Source organism: Amia ocellicauda, chromosome 7 (genome assembly GCF_036373705.1).
Source record: "Amia ocellicauda isolate fAmiCal2 chromosome 7, fAmiCal2.hap1, whole genome shotgun sequence".
Lineage (NCBI taxonomy): Eukaryota > Metazoa > Chordata > Actinopteri > Amiiformes > Amiidae > Amia > Amia ocellicauda.
Window position 1 is genome coordinate 36,766,960 of NC_089856.1, and position 14,838 is coordinate 36,781,797.

A 14,838-nucleotide genomic window follows, 5' to 3' on the forward strand; every position below is an offset into this window, starting at 1 on the left:
CAATCCAGGATGTAAGACCTCATATATTGTATACACTTGCGTAAATTGTAATTTGTAAAATGTATTATGCTTTGAATTGCACTGTATTATGTAACTTGAAATGTGTAATGTTTTTGCCTTGAACTGCCCTGGATTAGGGTGTATGCTAAGAAAGAAAGAAAGAAAGAAATAAATAATAATAATAATAATAATAATAATAATAATAATAATAATAATAATAATAATACAAAGTGGGAAAGCAACATCACAGAAGTTTTGTAGAAACTGCTTCTGAGTAAAAATGTTATAACATTTTTTTTTAAAGAAAGAAAAAGATGCAGAGTGCAGCAGTGCCCTCTGAGGGAGTTTCATATTTACATGAAGAAACTCTTACTTTCAAACCTTTGAGAGATTTAAAAAATCAATTGTTCCTCTAGGGAAATGTTGAACTTCCTTGAAATGAGATATCAAGTAAAGGGAAGTAAGTTTATTATTGTTATTATTATTGCTGCAACTGGTATAGTTATCACCCAAAAATGAAAATTGACACTGAATTCACATTTCTTTGCATAATACAAAACAGTAGACATACAAAAAAGAAATAAACATTTCTTGTTCCACTGGCAGGAATACATTAGATGAAAGACTCCCAGAGGACCTCTTAACCTGAGGTCAAATCTTTAATCTGGGGAGAAATTTCTGACCAAACCCCAACTGCTCCTCTGTTGGTATTTGTTCCACAGAGCGTCTCTAAAGCTCCTGAGCACTAGGGTTCAGCAGACATATTCGTCATTCAAGCCATCTCCTACCCTGCCTGCTTATTAGAATTATACATGTGCATTGAGCCAGTGACATACAGTCAATCCCCAAATTAAATTAGACCTGCTAGTTAGGAAGATCCTAGAGGGTTTTCTTTGGCACAGGGAATTAAATATTTAAAAGAAATAACAATAATTTACTTCAGAATGTAATCCATCCTGTTCAAAATAACTAAATACTAGGCATATGTACTGAGCATGGCAGCATAATGAGGAGGTTAAGTAATGTACAGTTCATGAAATGATTAATTTGTAGGAAATATTAATAAAAGAGCTCCCCCTGCTGGGTACTGGTGACACAATTTATGCAGCAAATCTCCAGAGTGCATTTACAGGTATGATGTGCTCTGACTTGATTATCTTTTATTCCCCAAACACTTGCATGAATCATCATAATTGCTGTCCTTAGACAGCCTCTTCAATGCTCCCCCACAAGACTAATCAAGGAAATTAACCTTCACTACATTTATCTTGCTGAAAGACAACTTTTTCACAAAGTAAAAGTGCAGCAGATTTTATTGTACAAAGTATAATAAAATCTGCTGCACTGGGCCCTGTTGATGTCCACTATGCAAGATTCGTGTGTCATTATGTTTGAAGGAAACCTTGTCTTTTGACAATGCAATACTATAAACTATGTCCTTTATATAGTCTTGAAGCAGGACTCAGAGTGCTATTGGAAAAATCATCTTACATCTTACTTACACATTCAATTAAGGAGTGAAGATAACATTTACTTGCAGTACAACTTGATTGTGTGTCACAGTTGGAAAGCCATCAATAAGCTGTATCTCCCTTTAGTTTGACCCCCAAGGCAGCGAGCAGCACTATAAAGAATATCCTTATTATTCGTGCAGGCTATAACCTCCTTGTCTCCAGCTGGGCAGAGGTGAAATTCACGGCAGGTCTTATCAAATTATTGTTTTCCATTAGGTAATTCCATTACCACACACTTTACTAAAAATGTATGTTACAATTTAAATTTAAACTTCACAATTTACTCTGTCTAGATTATTCAATCTAAATTCGTAAATCATAGGTGTGGATTAGACATTCTTCTTACAGATTCTCTTTCAATTTTAATTGAAAAAAAAAAAAAATGAACTAACAGGAGTCTCCTTTACTCTACACAGCTGGGATTGGCACAATGTCACTCTTTGACTTCCTATGGTAGAAAGATAGATTAATTGTTTTTATGAATACAGAGCAACCACAGAATATGATAATAACTAAAGTGACAAGAGACCAGTCTGATATGTTGTAATCTTCAGGACATTCAGTTGTCGAAACAATGTTATTCGACAATTCGTTTAGTTCAATAAATATTGTTGATTAAGCATTACTTCATATCTTGTCAGAGTTTGTTCACACTGATTCAACATTGAGCAGTGTAAAGATTCCAGGAGATGTATCCAGTTTAGAATTACTGCCACTTAATCATTTTTATAATATTAAAAAAATCTCATTGTCACATGCAGAGAATGAAATAAACCATAAGAAACATGTTGAAATATGGACTTTTAATGAAACACCTACAACTGACCATAGGCCTTACATTTATTCACTATTATCAGCTGTTAAATAAGCACTTTCAAGATTTTTTTAAGGAATTTAGGAAAGCTTTTTCATTAACCCTAAATCAAACAGTTGGGCATTCAAATAGTAATGAGAGAAGAATCCAAACTTCACTCTCTGTTCTGAAACCACTGTGAATAACCATTGATAAAATCACAGAAGAATTATCAAAGTTCGACTCACATTACTCATAAATACTGAATATTGAACCTCCCAATGATTACTGAAAGTGCTAAGAGCACCATCATCAGTTTGCTCCATGTCACAGTCGGTTCATCATCCACGTGACGGTAAATCAAACTCTATGTTTAGGCTAAGCAGAGAAAGGTATCACAGGGAGTGGGGTAGAGGGTTGAACGGAGACTTGCAGAGTGCAGTGCAAGCATTGTCTTTGCCCAAGCCCCTGGTTTGCAATGCAGTACAGTGTCTTCAAGTTTCAATTATATGTAAAATTAACAGGTTAACTGAATTATACATTAAAGGACTACTACATTTTAAAAGCAGTGTAGGTCTAAACTTTGTACATTTGATGTGATCAAAATGTGTTTTTCACTCATCTAGGCCTCTGCCAACCTTTATCATTACTTTTAGAAATTCAGAAGCCAATTTGCTTTGGAGCAAGTCGCTTAAGGACGCATTAATGAAAGGTATTTTTCAGGTATTTTTCAGGTATTGAAAATTGCACACATTTATTTTTAACAAATTGTAATAAATACCTGAAACTACCAGAGAAGAACTTGCATCTTGGTTTAATGATACCTCAGTGGAAATCCTTTTTTTTTAAACCCAACACAAATGATAAATAATGTTCAGCTATCCTGAGTTTTTCTTACAAGATTAAGTTAAAGATATGAGGCTATCATAGATCTAAGTTAATTCCTTTATAATTATATGAGCTGTTAAGAATTTAATGAGGACACCTGCTCAACCACATAAAAAATTCATTATTTTTCCATGATGAATAAGTAATAAGCACTTTACGTTAATACTGCTTGATAGCTTTATTTCAGTGTGTTATGCGATAGCTCAATTAATTGCTGTTTGTAGTGTGCTTGTCAGCCCACACATGAGGTTTTGTGTCTTAACAACTTTGTGCAGAATTAATGCATCTCTGAGGTATGACAGATGGAGCTGTCTGCATCATTCAAATCCTCATGTAATACACTCTGGGCCAAAACCTGACACAACAAAAAACTTTGTGGGGTGAAATTGTTACATGTTATGCATGTATATATGGAAAAGTGCAAATACAATCCCAAGTAAGAAGAAAAGTCTGTGCCTTAGACGCACTGGTTAAAATATATGATACACACATCTCCCCATGAAGATTCAAATGCCCATTGCTTTTACAGTTATAATCCTAAACTATAGTCTACAATCAAATTAAAAAGCATAACAGGAAATGTCAGGGGGTCCCAACAACTGCAGCGCTAAATGAATCAGGAAATCAAACATGTCACCTTCTATTATAGTGAAGATGCAATAGAGTTTGGCACTCCATTCAAAACTGTGACACTACAAAAAAATGCCATTCAACCATTCTACTATTAATATTTATATATTCCCAGGAAGTTTGGTAACTTTGAGAACTTTGAGAATTTGAATGTAATTTTAGAAAAGACCTGCTGGCAACCCAATAATTAAATAAACAAAAACAAAACAACAACATCAATAACAAAGCTAAATATTTAAAAGCACAAATTAATAAAATCAAAAGTGCAGCATTTCACTTTTTAATATTCAATAGTATTACTGAGAAATTGGAAATTGCCCCCCAAAAAAGCAACAATAAAAAAGTCAAATATCATAAATCACTTCACACAGGCATTTGTAACCCATGAAAAAAAAAAGAAAAAGATTAAATACTGCACAGCTCATTTGTTAAAATGTGCTCACTGTTGTCAAATACAGAATGTGCTATAGTGGCCCTGGGGCCGCACCTCCTCTCTAGAGATGCTTGCTGGGGTACACATTGCCGTGAAAATTAGCACTGGGAACTGAGATGCTACAACTGAATCACTTTTGTTTTCCTTTAGGGACCTTCACTAAGCAGGTAATAAAGGGAGGGAGAGCAAAGCAATCAACTGAGCCTTCAAACAGCCTGTAATGAGGAGCTACAGTTGGCTCAGGTGTATGCTCTCTGTAAGACCAGTAACGGATCAGACTCCGGCTGCCCTCTTCAGTCAGAAAAAACCTCCCCCTCAGCCCTGCTGAGGCTCACACCCACACTGAAGACAATCAAGTGTCAGTTAAGTGAGCAGTCGCCTGGCATCTATAGCAACATGCAAATGGTGTGTAGCTGTGGGTGAGCTGTCGGTGTCTGTGCTTTTATCCACTCCCCACCCTCCTGTTCCTCAATGCAAGACTAGATGTAGACTAGCAGACAGACACTGCTTCCTTTATATCCCAATATAATGTATCAGCTGGTTTCAGAATGATTGCAATGGCCAGTCTAGTGATTTGTCTCTCCTCTATGTGTGCGTCCAATCACTACTCTGTGATGAACTGTAAAGCTACGTCTGAAGAGCCTGTGACCGCTCGGTAACAGTTCAGTTGGCAGCTGGCACTTCAAAGCATTTAAGGCTCCTTCAGTCATGGGAAGGCTTCCAGTCCCTGGAGATTCAAAGCATGCACAGACCATGACGGATCTGTCACTATCCCTGACAGCACCTACACATAACTTTTCACTTCAGGCATCCCCTGTTCATCTCCACATAAACTTTGGGCCCTGATTTTTTTCCAACCTAATAGTCTTAGTGACAGTATACTGTCAAAAAGTGTATTGGGCTTTCCTACAGGGTACATATTTCTGTATATAGCTTGCATCTAATTTAGAGTTTGCAATGTATTGTTAAAACCAAATACATGTACTTTGATATTCCCATTTTGTAATTTTGTAAGTCAGATATTGATGTTAATTGTACATGGCAAATCCCTAGTTCAAAGTAGATTTATAAATTGACTCAAATGCATGTGATTACTTTAATTGTCTATTTTTGTATTTTATTTATGTATGGATAAGATGGGCTCATTCTATACGAGTATTATAATTTGCTGGCTCACCAACCCAAATATAGATAGAATTTGGATAAAATGCTGAAACGGAAGAGTAGGTCATCAGCATGAAATGCAATGAACAATACCTTTTTAGGCAATATAAAACATACAACACTTAAAACAAATAAAAACAGGGCGGTGTATGAAAAGGTGTCTTTTGGGAACACCAAAGTGTCTCCTACATGGAAAAACTTAAAACTCCCCCATACACAAAGACACTGCAGGACAGCAATGCCATATTAGAGCCCACTGCACACACAGGGCCAGAAACGTCTTGAAATCAAACCAGAAAAGCACTGCAGGATACAAAGCATTAGAGGAAAATGCAGCTGGTATTTGAAGCCAAATAAATCCCAAAGAGCAAGACTCCTCTACAGGTGCAGAGTGACCAACCACAGCTGCTACAGCACTATATTGCACTCACAAAGGACTTAAGAACATGCTTTTAGGGAGAAGTCCAAATAAGAGCCATTGAAAATAATACCTGTTATTTCTAAGTGAAAGGCAGTCATTTGTTCCTTATTGAAGTTCTTAAGAGAACCCTCAAAGCCCATGCCACGCACCATAGATTTAGACAATAGTCTGTGCTACACTAACGAGGAAAACTTTCCACCCCCTTGCAGCTACACCTATTAAGATATTTTAAGAGATTTACTTCACCTTATTATCACTGTTATGAAAGAGCTGATAACCTTTGAACTATGTACATTGCCTGTCAGAACCAGCAAAACAATCCCTTGTCTTGGCAGCTATGGTTTATGACAATTTATCCTCAAACACTGAACACTGGTGGAAAGACTCAAATGCCAGGGGGTGGAAAACAGACACACGGTGACCTGGAAAAAATCATCGCCAGCTGTTTTTTAGTTTCATTGAAAATGAATGTCGAAGTTCCTCTGTAACTGCCTTAAAATGAAATGAATGGCTCTGGTTTTAAATGAAATCAACATTAGTAGTAAAAATCATTTTCTGTATGTTAAATTCTTCAAAAGATTGCAGACACTGTAAACATTCTTTAAGGTCAGTGTTGTCAGGTAACAAGTAATAATTTTGTATTTGGTCTAAACCAAATATAGAATAGGCTATACATTCCTGTACAGTACTATCAATATAGCGTACTTGTAGGTAATCATCAATAAAACACATAATCTTTATAATAATAATAATAATTGGAAAATGATTAATGAAACTATAAAGATTAGGACATTTGTCCTCCCGCTCCCCCACCAACACACACCTTCTCTGAAATCCTCAAAGGTCTGGACCTGCAGGATTGAGAATTGATTGCTGTTCCCACAGACTACCCTGAGTCGGCAACGTGACTCCTCCACAGAATACAAAAGATAAAAAAAGATTGTAAAAAAAGCAAAGAAAAAAAAAAGCACAGTTCATACAACATACTGTGATACTGGCAAGATAAAAGTACGTTTGAAAAAAAAATGAACAAAAGCAAGCAAATCCATCTCTACCTGTATATCATCCCTGTCTCTGCTTTGACCGTGTCCTGCAAAGACAGCACATGTACATTCAGAAATTCCTCAAGATGTTTGAACTCCAGGGCTCCATTAGGTCTCAGGCTCCAGCACAGAGTTGGAGGATAAGCTTTTGTCCCTGTACTGGATCTACGGACCTTGGATGGGATTCTGTCAGGCTTCTGCACCCCTCTTTGCTTGGGGTTGGCAATTTCACCGCAAGGAGCTTTGTACAAGTACATGACTTGTTAGCAGTCTAAGCCGGCAAAAAATATGTTAGTAGAAGTATTTAGTCTTCTTTTTTGAAAGTTTAAAATCCAAAATGTGCTCCGGGAAGACGAGGCATTGCTAGTAATCCACTTGTTAGACTCCTTTCCTCCGTGGAAAGAAAATACTTTCCATCACATTTCCCTCAGCATATTATGTAGCAGCTTAGTTATGTTTCACTGCCTAATGAATACCATGGGAATCTAGGACATTTTTTTTCCCTTCTCCATGCAATCTGTAGTCAGTGCCTCCTTTTTCTAACATTGCCTACATGAAGTGGACCCTAGCCAGGCTCTGTGACCTCTCTTGATCTGACATCACTGGAAGTCTAATTCTGACATCGGTTCTTTTCAGGGGATTGTGGGAATAAAGAGGATTGCCAGTTTCCCATATCCAGTTTTCACCGAGGGCATGAATTATTGTGGGACTTGCACCAAGCCTTTTTAATTAATTATTTATTTAAAGCAGTCTTTTTCCAGATACAGTAGACAGCTCAGTTTTAGCACCAGTGCAGCAAACAGGGAGATATAGAAAATGGAAACAACAGCTGTGTCTATTGTTTGACAAGATGTGGAGAACTGATCATGCTGTGGAAAAACAAAAAGGTTTATAAATATATTAATACTAGTTCTAAGGCATACTAAACCATTACTTTATAATACAACTTTTATTTTGGGGGAAAAAAATACTTTGAATACTTATTCAAGTTTATAGGTAAAGCTTCCAGTATGTATTATATATTGTGGCCGAACATTAAAAAGTTGTTTGAGTGCACCAAATCTTTTAAATTTGTCATGAATTTGGAGAGTTAAGCAATTTAGTATTTTCAATCTATAACTTTAAGAACTGACTGCCTGGATAATACCTCCATTTATATAAGAATATGTAATGGTTAAAACATCACAGTATTATGGTCACGAGGATGTTCTTTGCTCCACAATGATATTGAATTTTGAAAATGCAACATTTGGATTAAAACTGCATTTTAGTATTAGAAATCCGGGGACACTGGAAAATTTGAGATAAATATCTGAAAGATGGCTCTTGGCCAATGAAGCTGAGCTCTGCTAATGTACATTCACACCACAAACATTTTAATAAATCAAAAATGAGCATATTTATAGCACCATTAGATAAACATTTAACCACTAAATCGTTTCTCCTGTTTTTCATTGAATAGATTTGTTTTGCAGCTCTCCACATACACAAAGTTTCTATCTTTTTGTTTTTTCTCCAGTTTGTGAGACACAGCCAGGAATAATACGGGAAGTCAACACTGGAATTTTCACACTGAGAGATTTGCACAGACGTCGATCAGATGTCAGGGGACCTGCCGGTTCTCTTTATTTCCAATTATTTTTATAAAAGATAATGATCTCAGATTGCATTCCTAATTGAATTAACAATAGATAGGCTTCTGAGACTATTATTTTAAGAACAGAGGTGACCTATATGGGCCATATCCTTTCAATGATGATGTCAGTTTCCTCAACACTTCTGTTCTGTATTTTCCCATTCCTGTCCCTGCCTCTCCTGTGATCCTGAATCCTGCAGCACTTGAACCCCTTAACGTTATTCTTGGTTACACACTCTGCTAAATGCAATTAGGAACATTGGTCCTTTTTTTAATGTACTTATGCAGGGACTGCTTTCATTTTGCCAACTGTATAAACAAACAAGAAAAGTTTTAAACAATAAAACAAAGTACAAAATAAATAAATACACTAATCATCCCAACTGGCATGTAGCAGTGGATCTCTATTATGTCTAAACTTTTTATCATTTTTAAATTAATGATAAACAATATAGCCTTCCTGTGAATAAAAAATGTCCAAATATCATGTCCAAAGTCATATTACTCAGTGCTGTCAAGCTGCTATCATTCTTTTGTCTGACAGAAATAAGATTTAATGCAGCTTGTCACTTGAAAGGTTGCATCAGCAATACCCCTTTGAAGGTTCAATCAAGTTAATATGCCACTTTCTCCTACCATTGGTCACACTTAAAGGACAAGTAAAATGGGACGGATTGAATTAAATAAAAATAAAAAAACATGCCAGCTGGTGGGTATTGACATTGCAGTTATATCAAGAAATTGAGCCGTGGACAGGAACCAACAATCTGTACAAGTACCACCTTTTGCAGTACAAGAACCGTTTCCTGGAAACTGCAGTAGGTGGCAGCACTATGTTATAAGCACAATACAAATCGGACAAACCAGATATGCTGATGACTGTCCCTATGGGAAGAGACGTGACTTGGACAAATTGGCTTTGGACAAAGAGAGCTCTGCCACCTGCCACCTGTCTGCCAAGACCCACTACCACAATCTGATCTGATCCCTATTCTCCTGTTATATTAATTATGATCATTATACATTATGAAACAGAGTATACAAAGTCCCAGTTAATGAAATAATTTATTGTAACCAAAAAAGGGAAACAAGCAGGAAGTCTGGATTATTAAAGTATAACAAAAACTTGCATTCTGTCTGAACAGATGCCAGGTGCCTTCCTTGGCGTTTCAGTGCCAGTCCCAGAGATGCACTCAGTACAGCGCAACCAGTGCTGACAGATGTGAGAAGTTAAAAATCAGACCCCCCCCATTAAAAAAGAAAACCTAGAACTCTTTCATGTCTAATCCAAGTTGCTGTGTTTCAATTAGTTCCATCTTATCTTGTTAACAGATCATATGGATAGACTCAGATCAGTAATGGGGTTTAAAGTTGAAAGTATAAAACAGTGCAAGGAGTATGGCTGACACCTGGCCTTGCTGTAATAAAACAACATTATAATTTTACCAAAGCTTTTAGGATTGCTTTGCACCTTTTTTCTTGCACTTTTGGGGAAACTTTAAAAACCAAAACCAAAACCTAAAACGTCTATTTATGGGCACATGTGCAAACCCTGGTAAAAACACTCACTTTAAAATGGACATGCATAAATTGTTGGTTATCTAGATCTCAATCACATTGTCTTCTAAAAGAACATGTATTACCCAAGACTCTTTTTTTAATTTTGTGTAGGCTTAGACAATTATATTCTAATTTAAAATTTTATGAACCTCAACCGCCTTTGAAAAAATAAGAAAAAGAGAATGAAATACAAAGGAGTCAATGTGTAATTTCATTCAAACATCTGAACTACAGTAATTTCTATCCCTGGAGCACACTAGGTAAAGCTACCTGAATGCTATTGTCACAATTGCTTCTGGTGTTTATATGTCACATTACCGTCCAAGGAAAACCACTCAGGTGTAACATTTACTCTTGATACCTTAGCTGTGGGCCAGCTCAGTCAAGTTTAGCAAGATTAAAATAAGAATTTACTTAATCCTAGTACATTCCCCCTTTTCAATGTTTTTTGATTTATTTTTGTCTATAAGGCTGGTTTGAGATTCTCTACACATTCTCTTCCAATCTTAAGGGCAATGTTCGGCATAGATAGAGAATGAAAACACCACAAAATAGTCTATTTTTTAAATTGACACTGTATGTTTGCTAAGACTCATGTCTGTGGAGGAAAACATACTGGACACTTTTCATTGCCATTGCCAAGTAACTGCAGTCCAGTTGGCTTGGTGCATTGTCATTTTAATCAATACATTATTTTAAAAGGCAGGAGTAAGATTATATGTTAGAGAAAAACAAAATATAGCCAAATTGATTTAAAGCAGACTAATGGTAATAGGATTGCATGAGACAAAGCATTCAGTGTGATTAGGCTTTAGAGTCACCAAGGAGACCGTTTTCCCTTTGACATCGAATACATGAAGTATGAATTACAGCAATCTTTTGAAAAGTCAACATCAGCTGACCAGATTGAAGAGGAATTTTGTTGACCCTGGCAATAAGAGTTGTGGAAATTAATCTGCAGACCCTCATTAAAACCAAGCATTTGGCACAATCTGTGACTGTGCAGTTGAACCAAGACTGCAGATTGTGAGTCTGTCTGCAGTGAATGCGCAGTGAGTAAGTCATGCACAACCTGTGCATGTTCAAAGAGGAAATCAGTTTTCTTGAAAGTCACAAGAGGCTGTGCGAAGAAGCTCTTAATGGACTGTACTAATCAAAGCATCACGCCAAAAATAAACTTGTGAAGATGCCATATGTTCCCTTCAATACTTATAAAAATGGAGTGCGGCATCCTTCCAACAAATATTATTATTATTAATGTTAGTAGCAGTAGTAGTAGTTAGCAGTGGTAGTTGTCAAATAATGTTTATTAATTGTTTTGGTCAATATTCCCAAAAATAATATATATATATATATATATATACGTATCTTACAAGTGACATAGTAGAAAGTTATTGCTGTATCAAAGGTTCGTGGCATATAGGCTAGGCTACAGCTATAAACAGAGGTCTTGTGTTTGCTTTTTGTTTGCTAGTTGCAATGATATGAATGCAAAACGCCTAAATTGTAGTGCTCTCTCTGAACTTAACACCTCAAGCTTTAGGCTTCTGCTAACAAAAAGAAATTAACATTCTGCATCCAGCGATAAAAATAAAGCACGGCACTTTTCTTGCTGCTGCACAGCTGTGCTTGGGGGTGTTACTTGACTGCAGCCAGAGAATGTGAGTAAGCAGAAGACTGAAGTCAATTAGGGCTGAAACAGTCAGTGACTGGATTGTGACTGCAGACATGGAGTAGTAAAAGACAACACTGAAGCCACTCTGAACAAACAAGGATAAGACATACACATCTAAAAACATGAAAAATATACCAGATCACGGTATCCCATAATGCATAGTTCCATCTTAATTAACCATTTTTCTTTTCTTTTTAAGGAATAGTCAGAACTATTCCTATTTGTTTTCCTTTTTTTTTTTCATCTTGAACACATTACCCACAACAGTTGTAATACCATTAATATGAAGTTTTCATAATGTGAAAACTGAACAACTATTTCACCTTGAAAAAGCAATTAACATTCAATACTAGTTCAAAGCATACAAGACCCCGATGAACTCTAACCACTACACTACCTCATGACATTTTAAGTGTGCTTTGCTGTAACCACTATGTTCCATATAGCCACCCACATTTTCTGTGCTCACAAAATATTAATTGGAGCGAGAAATAAATTACATACATCATTCATATTACTTGTCATTTAGATGTTAAAGCTCTTTAATGTTACTATAAAGAACTTTAAAAAAATCACATATATATATATATATATATGTGATTTTTTAAAAGTAATTTCAGTCAATACAGCTCTAAAACGCACTGACTAATGAAGTAGAGAGAGACTACTATATATATATATATAGTAGTCTCTCTCTACTTCATTAGTCAGTGCGTTTTAGAGCTGTATTGACTGAAATTACGTTTCACACTTCACAGTGGTAGAACCAGGGAGCAGTAGGGATGTCATTGAGAATCAAGAAGGTTGTTTGCTTATGTTTCGTTCTTGTTTCTAAATAATTCCCAAACTCACCGGTACGGCATTCCAGTCTGACAGGCGGTGGTCTCCTCACGTGACAGCCCAAACACTTTCAAATACCAGCTCATCTCCAGCTCCCGGATGAGCGCGAACCGCCGGGCCTTCTGCTGCACCTGCACTACACTGTTACTGCGGTTCTCCCGGCCATTCTCCTGGGCGGTGCGCTGGGCTCTGCCGACCGAGATCACTGAGTGCTTCCTCAGCTTGGCCGGATCCTCATGCCCTCTGGCCCCCACAGCCCCGGTCCGAGCAGCAAACATGTTCTCTTCAGCTGCCCAACAACACAGCAGTCCCTGCTACAGCAGCAGCTCTATGTCCTGGTCATCAAGTAGCCTGGAGCTGGGACTCCAAGTCTGTCCTGTGCTGATCTTTCCTCTCCTCTTTATAACCTTATCCTGACCATAAACTGTAACTGGATCCATGTCTACTGAGGAGAAAGAAAAGGTGTCTGTAACACCCTTTCAAATGTGAAACCCCAGTGCCAGGAAGGCATGGGTTATCACCTGTCGAGTCAGAAGTGTCTTAAGGGCACAAAAATTACACTGCAGTAGATTTCCAAATAAAGTCAGATAGTTTACAGGGGGGAAAATCTGGATAAAATGTTGTTCTTCTTGCCGGCATTCAGGATACCATTTATTTCCACAGCAAAACAATATTGCTTTGAAATACAGAAATGTGTTAGGCCTTTACATTTCTATACTCTTATTTCAAATGCATATTACTTTAAAAGTTTTAAATATTCTAATTCATTACGAAGTAGACCCATAGGAGCTCACTGTGGCCACTTTTTTTGTGGTAGGCACTGCATACATTGTTTATCTTACTTTGCAATACACCATACTGGTGTTAAACAAACTCATTACTACTACTATTTCTACATCTGAAATTTACAAATATGAAGCCACTTTAAAAAAGATATAATCAAGCATTAGTTAATATTATAGTAAAATTGTTACTGATATATCACCACTTTCTACAAGGTAGATTTTGGCTGTTAGCCAGTATTTGCTTTAAACTCTTTCTGCAGTTGTGTACAGATTGAACTCAAATCTTCAGCACTTTACTTTAGCTCTCTACAAATCCTGCTGACTTGGCCTCCTTATCACCTGAATGAATACAGAAGATGGTGACTGAACAAAAGATAGCTGAAAGGCACACCTGAAGGGTATTAAGAGAATATTCCCAACTTACTCTATTCAAATGCTGGGGAGAATAATAAATATATATATATATATAATAGGGAACAAAATAAAGCAGAGTGAAAGGCTCATGAAACTTTCATATGCAAAGGTAAAAGTTGGCGTAAAATAAAAAATAAAACACACGTGATCTTTGATGAATTTTGTCTAACAAAAGAACATTTAGGTCACTCTACCACGTGACAAGAAACACCTTACTATTTCAGTCACAGTAACTCCAGACAAAACCTATGAAACATGCAAGCCCTCGGGGTGAGGAGTCACACAATCTCCTAGAAAAGAACTCGCTTGATTCCCTCCAAACAAGCACTCCCACATTCCTCTGTTAAGCCAGTGTAGATAATTATTCAAACTGTTCATTTTTGTTAGTTTTTTTTTTTTTTTTATCAGGGAAATCATTGTTCCGTTGAAAAAACGGCTGTTAAAATATTCAACAGTAATGTTTATTTTGGACAATACAAATGTATTGCTTTTTTCTCTTGTTGTTTGTTTGCTTATTTCTTCCTCTCAGTTTACAGGCAAATTAATGATAAATGGGTTAGGGATTTCAAAGTGGATAACAAGACACTTTTAGCCTCAGGTCCTGAGTTTTCTACAGCAATCTTCCACTATGCAAAATCTGTTTACTGAAGCCGAGGCTTCGGGTTGAGCAGTGTCATATGAGACACTTAAAGTTAACAGAGGGCCCTGCAGGAAACATAAAGGGATCAGATAATAGTTCAGAAAATACTAAATACTACTTCATCGGATCCCTGAGGTACAGTTTGATATCCTACCTTGCACACTCACGTCTGGAGTCCCTACTAAGACTGAACTGTGATATTACAGAAAGGCGTGTGTGGACATATCTGGTATAACAGTCACATTTATAATCATAATCACTGAGCAGAAACTGAGGCATTCAGGCACTGAAGCAAACTGATAAAAAAGCACTTTACAATAGGACATGAAACAGTTTGGGTAATCCTTGTCATACTGAGAAGAGACCACTAGATGTTTGTTGACCTGCAAGAATGACACTTCA

At 36.8% G+C, this 14,838-nt stretch overlaps 1 protein-coding gene across 3 annotated transcripts in view; it reads right to left on the bottom strand.

The window, feature by feature from the left end:
* kcnab1a (potassium voltage-gated channel subfamily A regulatory beta subunit 1a) overlaps nucleotides 1-14,838 on the bottom strand; it is a 94,418-nt gene that overhangs the window by 76,312 nt on the left and 3,268 nt on the right. The window contains exon 1 of one of the 3 annotated variants that reach the window (XM_066709449.1): nucleotides 12,610-12,946. The exons of 1 other annotated variant lie outside the window; for it this stretch is intronic. In XM_066709449.1, coding sequence (XP_066565546.1) covers nucleotides 12,610-12,875 — 266 coding nt within the window. In that variant the 5' untranslated portion in view covers nucleotides 12,876-12,946. Of the gene's footprint in view, nucleotides 1-6,898; nucleotides 7,254-12,609; nucleotides 12,947-14,838 lie in introns of those variants that run through there. One more of the 3 variants, XM_066709450.1, reaches the window with a different exon arrangement.